Source organism: Balaenoptera acutorostrata, chromosome 13, assembly GCF_949987535.1.
Source record: "Balaenoptera acutorostrata chromosome 13, mBalAcu1.1, whole genome shotgun sequence".
NCBI lineage: Eukaryota > Metazoa > Chordata > Mammalia > Artiodactyla > Balaenopteridae > Balaenoptera > Balaenoptera acutorostrata.
The window spans coordinates 78719544-78732366 of record NC_080076.1 but is presented as its reverse complement, the minus strand read 5'-3'; the positions used below and the strand labels follow the sequence as shown (position 1 = coordinate 78732366).

The 12823-nt window shown below is 57.5% G+C and overlaps 1 protein-coding gene across 1 annotated transcript in view; it reads left to right on the top strand.

Moving 5' to 3' along the window:
• The window catches only part of RBM19 (RNA binding motif protein 19), a 121873-nt gene extending 118520 nt beyond the window's left edge, over window positions 1–3353 (top strand). The window contains exon 25 of the mRNA XM_057526210.1: window positions 3243–3353. Within this exon, the coding sequence (XP_057382193.1) occupies window positions 3243–3340 (98 nt within the window). The 3' untranslated portion in view covers window positions 3341–3353. The remainder of the gene's footprint in view (window positions 1–3242) is intronic.
• Window positions 3354–12823: the final 9470 nt, after the last annotated feature.

The following is a 12823-nucleotide window of genomic DNA, read 5'->3' as shown; positions in this document are numbered from 1 at the left end:
GCACGTGCCCTGCCCAAGGTCACCCAGCTCGGGAACGGTCAAAGCCAGACGCGGTGGCCACACGCCCTGTCACCACAGGGTCCTGCGTGATCTTGGCCCTGCCCCCAGGCAGGGCCCCTCGGGAGATGCCACAGAGCACAACACAGAGCATGCATGGGTTGCAAACTGGACCGTCTGAGGTGGAATCCGGGGGCTGCCACGTGTTAGCTCAGGGGTGGGGGGCGCCTCGGGTGCGTACGCTTCAAAGCACCTCCGTTTTCCCACCTGTGAAATGGGGGTGATGACACCAGCCTCCGGAGGGTTTATGAAACTAAGGTGAGACACCACTTGTGAAGTGCCCGTCCTGTGTGTGTTTCCTCTTCCAGCTATGCCCCCCCCTCCCTCTGGGCCTCAGTTTCCCCAGTCTCGGTGCCTCTCCTCCTGCCACTCCATTTGTTTGTTTGCTATCCCAACAACTGCAGTTTTACTTTTTAAAACTTACCCACATTGGTGCCCCTTTTTATTCATTCACTCAGTCATTCATTCATCCATTCTTATGTTCAGCAAATGATGACAGAGCACCTACTGTGTGCCGCGCCCTGGGACGGTATCTCCCAGTCTGGTGGAGCCAGGCCAGCGCGGTGCTCGGGATGTTCAGATGGCAGAGAGGCCCTCGGAGCTGGCCAGGCCCCTAGTGACCCTGGGCCGTGCTTCTCTGAAAGGTCCCCCGGGTGGGCTGGTGCCCGCGGGGTGCCCTGTGCTGGCCACTGGGGGCACCGGGAGTTCAAGCCCCAGTCACCGCCTGCAGGGTGCTCCTGGGCCAGCTGGGTAAGAACCACCCATGTGCCTGGCACCTGCCCCCTTGCCAGTCTCAGAGTCATGGTCAAGCCGTGGGAAAGAACACCAATTCTGCCAAGGTGAAAGCGGCGGCTGCCACCGTCGTGGCTCCTGCTCCACTGGCCACCCCCTCGGGCCCCAGGCCGTCCCAGGAGAACAGGGACCCGCCGCCCCGGGAGCTCAGACCTATCCCCATCGTCAGCCTCTGGGAGGGGGGCGTCAGTGACAGGCCCGCAGGTCCTATTTTGCTGCCCTTCTGTTTCCCGGCTCCTACTACCTGCCCAAAGATTCAGTTTGCAGAGACCGTTGCGCACCTCCGGCAATTATTTGGAAACCCAGAGGGGGCGGCGGGGGCGAAGGAAGCAGGTGTCCGCCCCAGCCCGACTTGTCCCCCCTCCCTCCTCATGACTAAGGACGTGATGATGATGGCCTGAGGCTCCGGCCGGAGGACCTCCCACCCCTTCCTCACCCTCCCCGAGGGGCCAGCCCCTCCGCGTCCCCCCTTTCTGCCCCATTCGCTCATCCCCTCGTTCAGCAGCTGCTCACGGGCACCCACTAGGTGCCAGGCAGTGTGCTAAGGCAGGGGACGCGGCCGTGAACGGGATCGCTCTGTCCCCAAACGAAGAAGCGCCCGCCGTGTGGTGAGAAGCGCTGTGCAGTGAGGAGGGGTTGGAGAGCGGGGGGACCTGTAGACGGTGGCCAGGGGAGTCCTCTCTGAGGAGGGGGCGTGGGAGCAGGGCTGTCTGGGTGGGCGCGCACTTCGCGGGCCTGGGAGGGGCCGGCCCAGGCAGTGCCTCGAGAGTACCACGCAGAGCTCCCGGAGCAGAGCAGGAACGCCTGTCCTGGAAGGATCCCTCGGGCTGCTGTCAGGGGGGGAATAGGTGGCCCTGAGGGTGAGGGCGGAAGCAGAGTCCGCTGAGAAGGTGGGAGTGCTCGGGTCAGGCAGGTAGCCGTGGAGAAGAGGAGAAGGGTCAGTGTCCGGGTCAGGTTCTTAGGAATGAGATGGAGAAATAGCCTCAAAGAGGCCAAGTCACTTGTCCAAGACCACCTGGCAGAGACCCAAGATGCTCCATCTTGAGGGCGAGCGTTGGGCTGGGCTCTGGGGAGACCTGCTGCCTGCAGGAGCCCCAGACCCAGTGGGGAGATGGCAGCTAAGGATCATGGTGGCAATGTGTCCCACCCGGAGGACTTCACAGAGGAGGTGTTGTTTGAACCAGGGAAGGAGAGGCTATTGGGACAGCATCCAACAGCTGCCTCAAAACAAGGCCAGCGTTATCTGGGGGTGAGGCTGACCATGAATGAGTGGTTAGACTAGCAGAGGGACTGACAGAGTCCATCTAAGCCCAGAGCCTACCCCCTCCCACCCCCCACCCCATTCCCTTCCTGGAGGGCCAGGGGGACCAGCACACCTCCCCCCTCCCCCCTTTGTCTCCCTGGCGATCTCTGGGCAGCATCTGCGACTTTTATGAAAAGAGGAAAGACAGTGGGCTTTGGTGTGTCTTGGGTCCTGGTTTCACCACTTCCTAGCTGAGTGACCTTAGACTTACGTGTCTATGCTTCAGTGCTCTCACCTGTGAGAGGAAATAATAATACCTACCCATGGGATTGTTGAGAAGATAAGAGCCATAGCACGGAGCAGATAATCAATAGTGTTTGGCACCCAAGGGACATATATTTTGCCGAACCCACCATGCCCTTTCACACTGTGCATCTACATCCCTTTCCCCGTCTCCTCACAGAGAACTCCTCTGCATTCTTCAAAGCCCAGGTCAAATAGCCCCTCTTCTGTAAAGCCACCTCTAATTGTTATTCCCTCCATGCGTCCTCTGGAGTCCTTGAGCATCTAGTCACCCAGCATTTACTAAACACCTACTGTATGCCAGCCACCTACTATACCATTAAGAGTCTGCGACTCCAAGAGAACAGGAACTTGTTTCCCAAGCCCTGCCCTCGCTTGACTTGGCCTCTCTGGAGGTTTTGGCTCCCCCTACATCAGGCAGAGGTTCGCTAACCTCTGACCTGCCGGGAAGGACCTTCTTCCCTGCTTTCCTCGGTGGCTGGAAGATGGGCAGGGGTGGCCGACAGGGCCGGGAGAGAAGCTGCCCCCTGGTGAAGTAGAGACTGACCCTCCGTGTTTCTCTGTCTCCCGCTCTGCGCTGTCTTCCCCTTTCTCATACCTCCTTTGATCCTCCTTCCCCCCATTTCTTGTCTTTGCTTATTTCTTCTGTCTCGTCTCTCTCCCCCGTGTCTGTACCTGCTCTCCCACCTCCCACCCCTTCCCTCTGTTCCGTTCCTGAATCCCCTCCCCCCCCCCCCGCTCCTTTTTTGCTCTTCCCTTCCCTCTCCCTCTCTGTCATCTCTCTCTTCCTGCCTCCCAACCCTCTCGGCTGTTCTTTTCTCCTCTCTTGCCATCTGGGCTCCCACAGAACCCCCGAAGAAAAAGCGGTCTGTGGTGTTGGACGAGATCCTGGAGCAGCTGGAAGACAGTGAGAATGACGGCGAGGAGCAGACCCTTCAGCTGTGAGCTGGCACCGAGGGTACGTGGCTCCGGAGCCCTGGGGACGGGGCACAGCCACTCCAGCTCTGCGCCCCCTCCCACGGCGGCTGGGAGGGCCGCACCGCCCTCCACCAGTCCAAGGTCGGAGGGGACGATGGCCTCAGCCCCCTGCCCGGGCATCCCGGGCCCCAGACACTAACTGCGCCTGCTCTGTGCCCGGCACTGCAGGGCCAGAGAACAGGCACAGGATGCCACCGTGCCGGGCAGTCCCTCGTGGCAACACGAGGATCTGGAAGTGGCAGAAACCACCGAGCCCTGCGTCCAGCCCAGCCATTGGTGGTTCCCGCACAAGTTCCCCCTCTTGCTCCTCCTCCCAGCAACCCTGAGATGCAGGCAGGGCCCCACCGTGCCGGTGCGAAGGTCGGGGTGCAGAGGGACTTGAGGGCTTTCACCGGGGTGCGCAGCTACATGGGCGCAAGGACCCTCAGGCCCCACTGCCCACAAGCCCGGAATACTCACCAGGCTGAAGGCAGCTCTCCGGAGTTGGGCTGTTTGGGCATGAAGCCCCGCTCCACCCGGCACAGACTGGGGACCCCTGCCAAGTCAGCTCACCTCCCTGGGCCCAGCCTCCTCCTCGCTAACTGGTTCCCACCTCAGAGGGCTTTAGCGAGAAAGAAATGTAATGATCGTGAAGAACGCCAGGAACAGTGCTGAGCGTGTAAGGCGGGCTCCAGAAGCTTCTGTTCTTGCTCCCCCCTCCAGGGCTGCAAAGCTGGAGTTCCCGCCTCCGTCTCTCCACGGGACTGCTCACAGCCTGGGACGTGGCCTCTGTCCTGCCCCTTCCTCGCCCCTTGGGACCATGAGCCCTGGTTTAGTCACCAGAGCATCTTCCATCCGCACTGACCATGGGGCCGCTCACAAAGCACCAGGCTCCAAACCCAGACACTGGCTCATTGGTTGAGCCCGGCTGTGTCACTAACGGCAGACGCCCTCTACCCACAGGCTGCGGACCCTGTGAAACGCAAACAGGTCCCCAGCCCTGGCAAGCAGTGTCCCAAGGCTCATCCCAGACCTGGGGTGCCCACACCTACTCCCGCCTGGAGATTCACACCCAGCACACACCAGGAGGGGGATGGTAGAGAGGAAAGAGCTATAACCCGTCTACCCTGGGTCTGAATCCCAGCCCAGCCATCCGCAGCTGTGTGACTGGACCAGCGAGGTCCCCTCTGACCCTCAGCTTCTCTTTCTATAAAATGGGGGTGATCTTGTACCTACCTCAGGGACGGTGCTTGGACTACATCAGTCAATCCAAGTAAAGCCCAGAGCAAGCACTCGTCAGCGTTTTTGTTTCCTTCTTCATTTGGGGCAGCTGGGAGCCCCGAGTGAGAGCCCAGGGATCTTCTGACTTGCTGTGTAAAATTCGGTCTGTGTATTTTTCTGGGAGGAGGCTTCAGTCCACATCAAGCCGTTTTCGGAGTGGCCTGGAATCCAAGCAAGACCACACAGCGCTGACAGCCCTGCAAGGCTGAGCGTGTCCCCAGTTCCCTGGGGGCAGGTGCTTCCTAATCCATCCTAGGTCATCCGTGGGACATAATGGAAGCAAAAGACACAGACCCAGCGTGGCTCATTCCCAGCTTTTATAGTGAGGCATCTCCCCGACATCAGACCACAGAGCCTGTGTGGGGGCCCTCGGGTGACCAGGCTCCCAAGTTTCCGTGGGTCCCAGGGATGACAGGGCTGGGGTCCACCCCCTCCCTCCCCACTGCTTGTCCCGTTAAGGGCCATGTGGATTCTTCTGGTTAAATAAGATTGCAGACCCGTGGGCCTGGCACAGGAGGAGGCGACCTTGGCACCGACTTCACCGAAGGTACTAGAATGTCCTCAGATTGGAATTCACCACCTCCTGGTGTTGCCATGCCAGCTCAGGCTCTGCGTTCAGACCATTCTGGGTCCCTGGTAACATCCACCACTCACCAGCCTTGTGAGCGTGGGCCAGTGACTTAACCTTCGATTCCTCAGTCTCCTCATCTTTAAAATGGGTTGGTGCTAACGGCGCCTCCATATGGCAGGGGTATTGTGAGGTCCAGAGAGCTTCAGGCACCTGCAGGATGTGAATCTGACCCCAGGGCCTCGGGTCTTTCTTGACCTTCATGCTTTACTGTCTTCCCTGTGTCCAAAAGAAAAAGCAAGCAAGCTGCGGCCCGAGCCCAGAGAAAGCTCAGGACCAGCAGAGGAGCAAGGAGGTTGTGAAGCTGACGGCCTGAGGGAGCGGCAGGAGGGAAAACCACCAGCCACTCAGCCAGCTGCGCTCAGGGAGACTGTGGCCCCTTCCCTCCTGCCTGCCCGTCCCAGCCTGGCGTCTGTACCCCCAACCCTGGGGGCTTACTGTCTGGGGTGGAAGGGCCCCCCCAGAAGCAAGTAGAAGCAGTCGCTTCAACTCCCCTAGAGATCTCGGGGGGGGTACCCCGTCCCCCCACCTTCATGCCACACCTGGCTCTCACCAGCGCCCACGGCAGACTCCACGCTCCCCCAGGAGCACTGCATTCTCCACGTGCAGCCATGAGCTGGATCATGGGGGGTGTAGTTTAAATCCCTTCGGCCCTGCCCCCCCGTGCACACTTGGAGTAAAGCCACACTCTTCACCACGGACGAGCAAGAAGGCCCTGCCTCCCCTGCCCCTGCCCCTCACTTGCTGCGCTCCGGCCTTTACAGCAAGTCCCACCCCAGGGCCTTTGCGCTTGCTCTTTCCTCTGCCTGGGACACCCTGCCCCCGCTTTCTTCCTGTTTCCTTCCCCCACCTCCACCAGCCACTCTGAGATCTTAGTTTAAGCTTCCCTCCGTCCCTCAGAGAGACAGCCCCGACCACCTTATCGAAAGTAGCCACATTCCGTTCCTCTCCTTGCCCAGCCCCTGCCCCCCTGTCCCTCCTCAGCCGGTCCTGTCCCTGGTCCTTTCGCGCACAGTACCTGGCGCAGGGGATGGCCTGGAGGTTGAACACGTGTCTCAGTAACCCTGAGCCCTGTCCCCACGCCTTTGAAAGTAACTCTTTAAACAGGAACTACTAAAGCTCTCATCATTTTTATTATCATAATCATCATCGTCATTATTATTGGTATTCTGGAATAAAAAGTATAGCTAGGTAATAATAAAATAAAGCCAGGTCTTTAGCCTGGCCCAGAGGAGGGCCCGTCTTTCCCCCTCTGAGGGAGAGGGACGGCGTGAAAGCGTTTCAGAAGAAAAGCATCCACCCTATGTGTGCCGGGTGAACTGGGGAGACTCCGGGCCTTGGAGCGAAGGCCCTGGGGAGATTGACGGTCACTGTTGTCACCAGAGCAGTGGGGCACGGGGGGAGCTTTCAGGGAGGGGGCTTCAGGTGTGTTTGAATGATGATGGGACATCAGAGGTCCCAAACCACCAGAAGATGTAGGAAAGAAATTCCAGAAATAAAGCATGGAGGTCGCACCTGAGGAAGGATGAGCATTCTGAGGTGGGTCGTAGTGGAAAGGAGCCTGTGTAACCAGGAAGGCAGCCTGGAGGGGGTGACCTCTGCCCAGCAGCCCCCGAGCAGGCCAAGCAGAGACGTGGTTTACCCAGTTGCTCCTCATACAAAGTCAAAGCCAGACTCAGGATGAGCCCACGGTTGCCGTGGTACAGTTGGGAAATAAGTGAGCCCCTCCCCCAGAAACGACCGGTGTTGCTGTGCTTATTCCTAACCCTTTCCATCCTGGGGTTACCCGTGGGCACAGTAGGCTGGAAGCCAGGCTCGGGCCCTTGTGTCAGCGCTTGTAGGCCATTCCACAGACCCTCAGCCATGGTGTGATCCCAGGGTGTGAAGTCTGCCCCCTTCCTCCTGGGAAACGCGAGCTGGCATCCTCCGGCCGGTTTGCACGCTCTGCAGGGGCTGGTGCGGAGGATCACAGGACTGGAGTGAGCCCAGGTCCCAGCGGAAGCACCTTGACCCTGGGAGGGCGCCAGGCATCTTGCAGTGTCTCGGAAAGGAAAGCGGGGGAACGGCACAGGCCAGAGGCAGAGGGTGGCGGAGTTAAGTCCTCAAAGCCAACGGCTAATCCTCACCCCCAATCATTCATTCATTCGTCCATTGAACACTAGGCATCCCTCTGCATTTGGCACTGTGCTGGGTGCCAGGAATGCATCCACAGAAACCCTGGATCCACACGGGAGTTTGTCTCCTGGGCTTGAAGACCCGAGAATCAGGCAGAAGACAAGTTCGAGCGGCCTTTGCCCCCGTGTTTTTCCTCCTTTCCTTTTACCGCCTCCTTGGGCTCTTTTGTCTTTTGTGGCAGGACCCGTCCCTCCCAGCACCCGTCTGTGCTCTGCAGCAGCTAGGAAAGGATTAGTGCAAGCCGAGCATGCAGGCTTTGGTGAACAGAGCCGAGTTTGGTTTCAACATCTAATTCAATTTGTTCTGCCGAGATTGAAATATGAAATGGTTGCCAGTCAAACGTTCAAAGGACGGCGAAGGGAGAGTGAGCGCCTGCTGAAATTTGAATTTTAATGAAAATGACTTTAACCCTTTGGTACACCTTGCAGAAATGGAACATGCACTCCCCTCCCACGAAAAAGCCTCTCTGGTTCTCTTTGCTGAGCTTCACTAATAATATGCGATCATTTTTTTCAGCAGTATTAATAATAACAGATTAATAGAATCCTGGCTTAATAATAAATTTGTTCTCCCATCTTGCCCCAGCCGCTGAAATAGGCACCTTCCCCTAGCTGACTTTTCCAAACCCTACGCCAGACAAGCCAGGCCCCCCCGGTTGGATGCCCTCGTAACACCTAAGCGTGTCCCTGGCCCCTGTCACAGCTGTAAATGGTTGTCTGTGTCGTGGTTTCGTGTCTGTCCTCCCTCCTGGGGTTGTCAGCCCCGGGAGGGCAGGGTCCGTGCCTCTTCCGTGTGCACCGCATCTCCTGTGCCTCTCGGGTAGGAAGTGCTTGGTAAATATGTGATGAAGGAACGAACGCCACTTTGTCCTCCCAGCAGCTGTGGGAGGTAAGTTTACGAGATGTACACAAGTGGAGCCTCCAAGGGGCAGGTGACGTTCCCAGGTGACACGGCATAAGGGGCTGCCCCCGGGACTCGCGCCCAGCTCCAGGTAGCGGGAAGCCCGAGTTCCAACCCGCCCCGAGCACTCCTGCCCAGGGCAGCGGGGCAGCACGTGCTTGCAGGAGAGCCTGGCCCCACTCGGGGCCTTAATGCACACCCTCCTCTCCTCACCCCTGTGCCGCGGGCTGCGCTGCTGTCCCCATTTTACAGATGAGGAGCTTGAGGCTCAGGAAGGAAGGCCGGCGTGTGCCGGAACTCAAAATCTAACCTCAGGGCGGCTTGAATGAAAGGCATCCAGTTATTTTTTCCCCTGATGAGGCTTTTCCTGCTCAGCACCTACTTACCATGAACTCCTAACATGCTGTTTGGTTTTGTTTTTAATACCATCGAGGGCTTCCCTGGTGGCTCAGTGGTTGAGAATCTGCCTGCTAATGCAGGGGACACGGGTTCGAGCCCTGGTCTGGGAAGATCCCACATGCCACGGAGCGACTGGGCCCGTGAGCCACAACTACTGAGCCTGCGCGTCTGGAGCCTGTGCCCCGCAACGGGAGGGGCTGCGATAGTGAAAGGCCCGCGCACCGCGATGAAGAGCGGTCCCCGCACCGCGATGAAGAGTGGCCCCCGCTCGCCGCAACTAGAGAAAGCCCTCGCACGAACCGAAGACCCAACACAGCCAAAAATGAATAAATAAATAAAGTAGCTATAAAAAAAAAAAAATTAAAAATTAATACCATCGAATGCCGTCAATCCCCAGTGCACGGGCGCATGTTGGGGCTCAGTGGAGCTGTGGAGGGCACCAGGGTAGAGCGTGGGGGTGATGGGGTACCCCCGAGACCCCCGGAGGACGGTCACCTCCCGAAGGCAGAGCCCGTGGCCTCATCCCCGGGGGCTCCTGTTGCTGCAGAGCCCGAGGAGAGGTCTGAACCCGAAACACCTGGGCACGTGCATCCCAAGACGTTTGCTCAGGCGGCTGTGCACCAGGCCCAGCCCTGGGTGCTGGGAGGGACACTCCCGGGTCCCCAGGAGCTGACAGTGGGATGTGGGGAGAGAGACAGCAAGCAGATGTTTTCTCCTCTGGTGCTACTGAGGCTGCTTTCTGTACGGGGTGTCCGGAGGGACCGAGGGACGACTCCCCAAGGAGGAGGCGTGAGAGCAGAGCGGGAGGGAAGGGACGGAGGGGCAGCGGGAGCGAGGGCCCTGGACGGGAAAGACCACTGCGCAGGCTCAGCTTGGCTGCCGAGCCCAGGGCCCGGGGAGGAGGGCAGGGCCCCTGCCGTAATCCAGGGGAGGTGTGGCGGCTTCAACCAGCGGAGGAGGTGACAGGCGGCCGGGTCCCAGATGTACTGAAGGTGGAGCCCAGGGGACAGACTAGAGGTCTGGCTGTGGGCTGCGCTGCGCCATGGTTTGGGGCCTTAGCCCCGGGGAGACAGCAGTCAGCATGTGCTGAGACAGGCCACGGGCAGGAGCTGGCCCAGAGGGGAACCAGGAGTTGGGTTTTTAACGCGCTCAGTTGGAGAGAGCCGTCAGGTGGAGATGGAGGGCTTCCCGGAGGATGTGTGTCTCCAGTTCAGGAGAGAGGGCTGGACCAAAGGTGTAACAGGAAATCATCTGTTTTTCTTTAGGAAATCTAAGAAGCAGCGTGGAGGCTCACAGCCCCGTGCAGGCAGAGCTGGGATGTCCTCGCCCAAAGCTCACCAGTTCCCAGTTCATTTTGAAGCCACTTTTAGGTGGTTCCAAACTCTCTTGACCACAGGACCCGTTTTTCCAAGCAAAAGTCTTATGCAGAACCCCAATGTAGAAAACAGGGAAAGTAGAACCGCTCTATTCAAAGTCAGGGTGTAAGGCCCACCCCCCCAACGTGTTCATCCTCCCCGTCAGGAGTTGGTTGGAAAACCACTGATGTAAACATGTCTCATGAAGCATGGAGTGCAGGCTTCCGTGGTACACGAGATGATTTTAGGCAGCCCATAAACTTTATTTTTTTTAATTTTTAACTTATGGGTTTATTTTCACGTGTATGTTATAATTGGAAATATACAGCTAGCTCATCAAGCCAATGGTTTTGCCAAGCCCTAAGGAGGAGGTAAAAAAATAGTGAATTTGCATAAAGAAAATTATTAAGAACATGAATGTGATACAAAGAAGTGGTAAAGGGAATTCCCTGGCTGTCCAGTGGTTAGGACCCCATGCTTTCACTGCCAAGGGCCTGAGTTCAATCCCTGGTCAGGGAACTAAGATCCTGCAAGCCACGCAGCTTGGCCAAAAAAAAAAAAAAAGTGGTAAAGAAAGGACATGAGTGATCTAAACTGGGGGTTGGTAGGCTGCGGGCCTGTGGACCAGGTCCAGCTGCTGCCTGTTGGTATAAATAAAGTTTTATTGGCACACAGCCATGGCCATTGGTTTACAGATGGTCTAGGCTGCCCTCCTGCTGCAGCAGCAGAGCTGAGTAGTTAAAACAGAGACTGTATGGCCTGCAAGCCCAAAATATTTACCGTCTGGCTCTTAACATCAAGTTTGCCAATCCCTGATCTAAAGCAAGCCCCTCTAATCTTATAGCTCAGAAAGCCAGAGCCAGAGAGGGCGGGTGGCTTCCCCAAGGTCACACCATGGCATCGCTCCCCATTCTGTGCCCTTCCCATCCTGCCACCTCTGCCCAGACCCAGCCAGGCTCCCTGGGCCAGAATCCCAGCTCTGCCACTTACCTGCAGCATGACCTTGAGCTTGCCGCTCGACCTCTCTGTGCCTGGGTGTCCTCATCTGTGAACTGAGAACAACAGCCATACGACTCCTGGAGTTGTGAGGATCAAGCGAGTACAGTATAGTCCCTGCCATGCAGCAAGCACTGTACAAGCGTTTGCCGTAGTTACCCCATTCCCCAGCATAAGGCGTGCCCCCTGGGCCCCGGCAGGCTCTCGCCATCACCCACCACCCAGCACGAGCCCTGAGCCCAGGGCCTTCTGGCTCAGCAGCAAAATAAGAGGGGCCCTGCAATCTAATTAGAGCATCGCCAGAAGCCAGGGCTGCGTCCCCTCCAGCTTCTTTAATAGACCCCACTTCCCCTTAATCGCAGCTTTCATGAAAACGATCCACTGGGGCTGCAGTGCCCCATCCTTGGGCTCAGGCCAACAGCAAACATTTCTCTGTAGTCGTGCAGATTTCTGGATGGCAGCTGCTCCTGCCTTCCCTAGGGACTGTCAAGAGCCCTCCCTTCTCCTGGACCCCCAAAAAAGATGCCAGGCGATAATATCACCGCCACCTCGCATGTCTGTGTGTCGCCCCGCGGTTTACGAGGCGCTCTCGCAGTGTTGAGTCTCGGCTGCGACAAGGCAGAGGCTGTCGCTCTCGTTGCCCAGGTGAGGAAACTGAGGCTTGAGGACTGAAGTGAGCCGTGCACGGCTAATACTCCAGGAAGGTGCTGGAACAAGGCAGGCCCCCTTGCCTCCAGGCATCCTCACTGGCCACCGCCCCACAGTCAAAGTTTTGGCTGCTTGGGAGAAGGAAGGACGCTTGAGGGGTGGCGGGCCACATAAGACATAGCCTAGAACACTGGTTCCTTTAATGATTCTCGAACTGTATTTCCCAGAGGAGCTGGCATGTGGGTCCAGAGCCCTTAAGCCCCTCCCCCTCCAGTATTTCTATTCTTGGGTTAGGTTGCCCAGCCCTCAGAGAATAAGCATCTCACCGCAACAGTTTTGAGCTGGGAGATCTTTTGTCAACTCTGAAATGCTAGCCAGCTTCTTTACCTGGTGCTCAACCAAAGAACAGCAGCAAGCTACAGATACAGCCAGCTGTGGTGGCCTTGCAGACAGACGGTGTATTAGAGTGTGTTTCCCTTGCTGTGACAGACCCCAAAATCAGTGGTTTCAAGAGGATGGAGGCTGACTTCTCTCACGTGACACTGGGAAGGTGAGCAGCCTCGCTCTGACAGGGCATTGCACAGTGGCAGGGACCCAGCTGCCTCTGGATCACACGGCCAGGAGAGCTCTCTCTGTGCAGGACACGGCCAGCAGGAGGACACAGCCTGGGCCATCTCATGTCACTTCTGCCCGCATCTCTTTGGCCAGGACAGAGTCACGTGGTCAAACCTGCCTTCAAGGAACACTGCGAAATAGTCTTTCTCCTGGGTGGCCGTCGGCCCATTAAGACATGGAGGTCCTCGTGCTGCAGGAAGCAGGAGAGGGAGTGTGGGAATCAGCCAGGCTCCTGCCCGGCGTCTTCATGGGGCGTTGTCAAGACCAATTTCACTGGCCCAGATTTTCACCTTTTGAGCTGACTGTAGAACTCAACCCCACATGAGCACCATTCAAAGATCCAAAAATATGATGTTTCCATGGATTCTTTTTTTAAATTTTTATTGGAGTATAGTTGCTTTACAATCTGGTGTTAGTTTCTACTGTACAGCAAAGTGAATCAGCTATACGTATACATATATGCCCTCTCTTTTG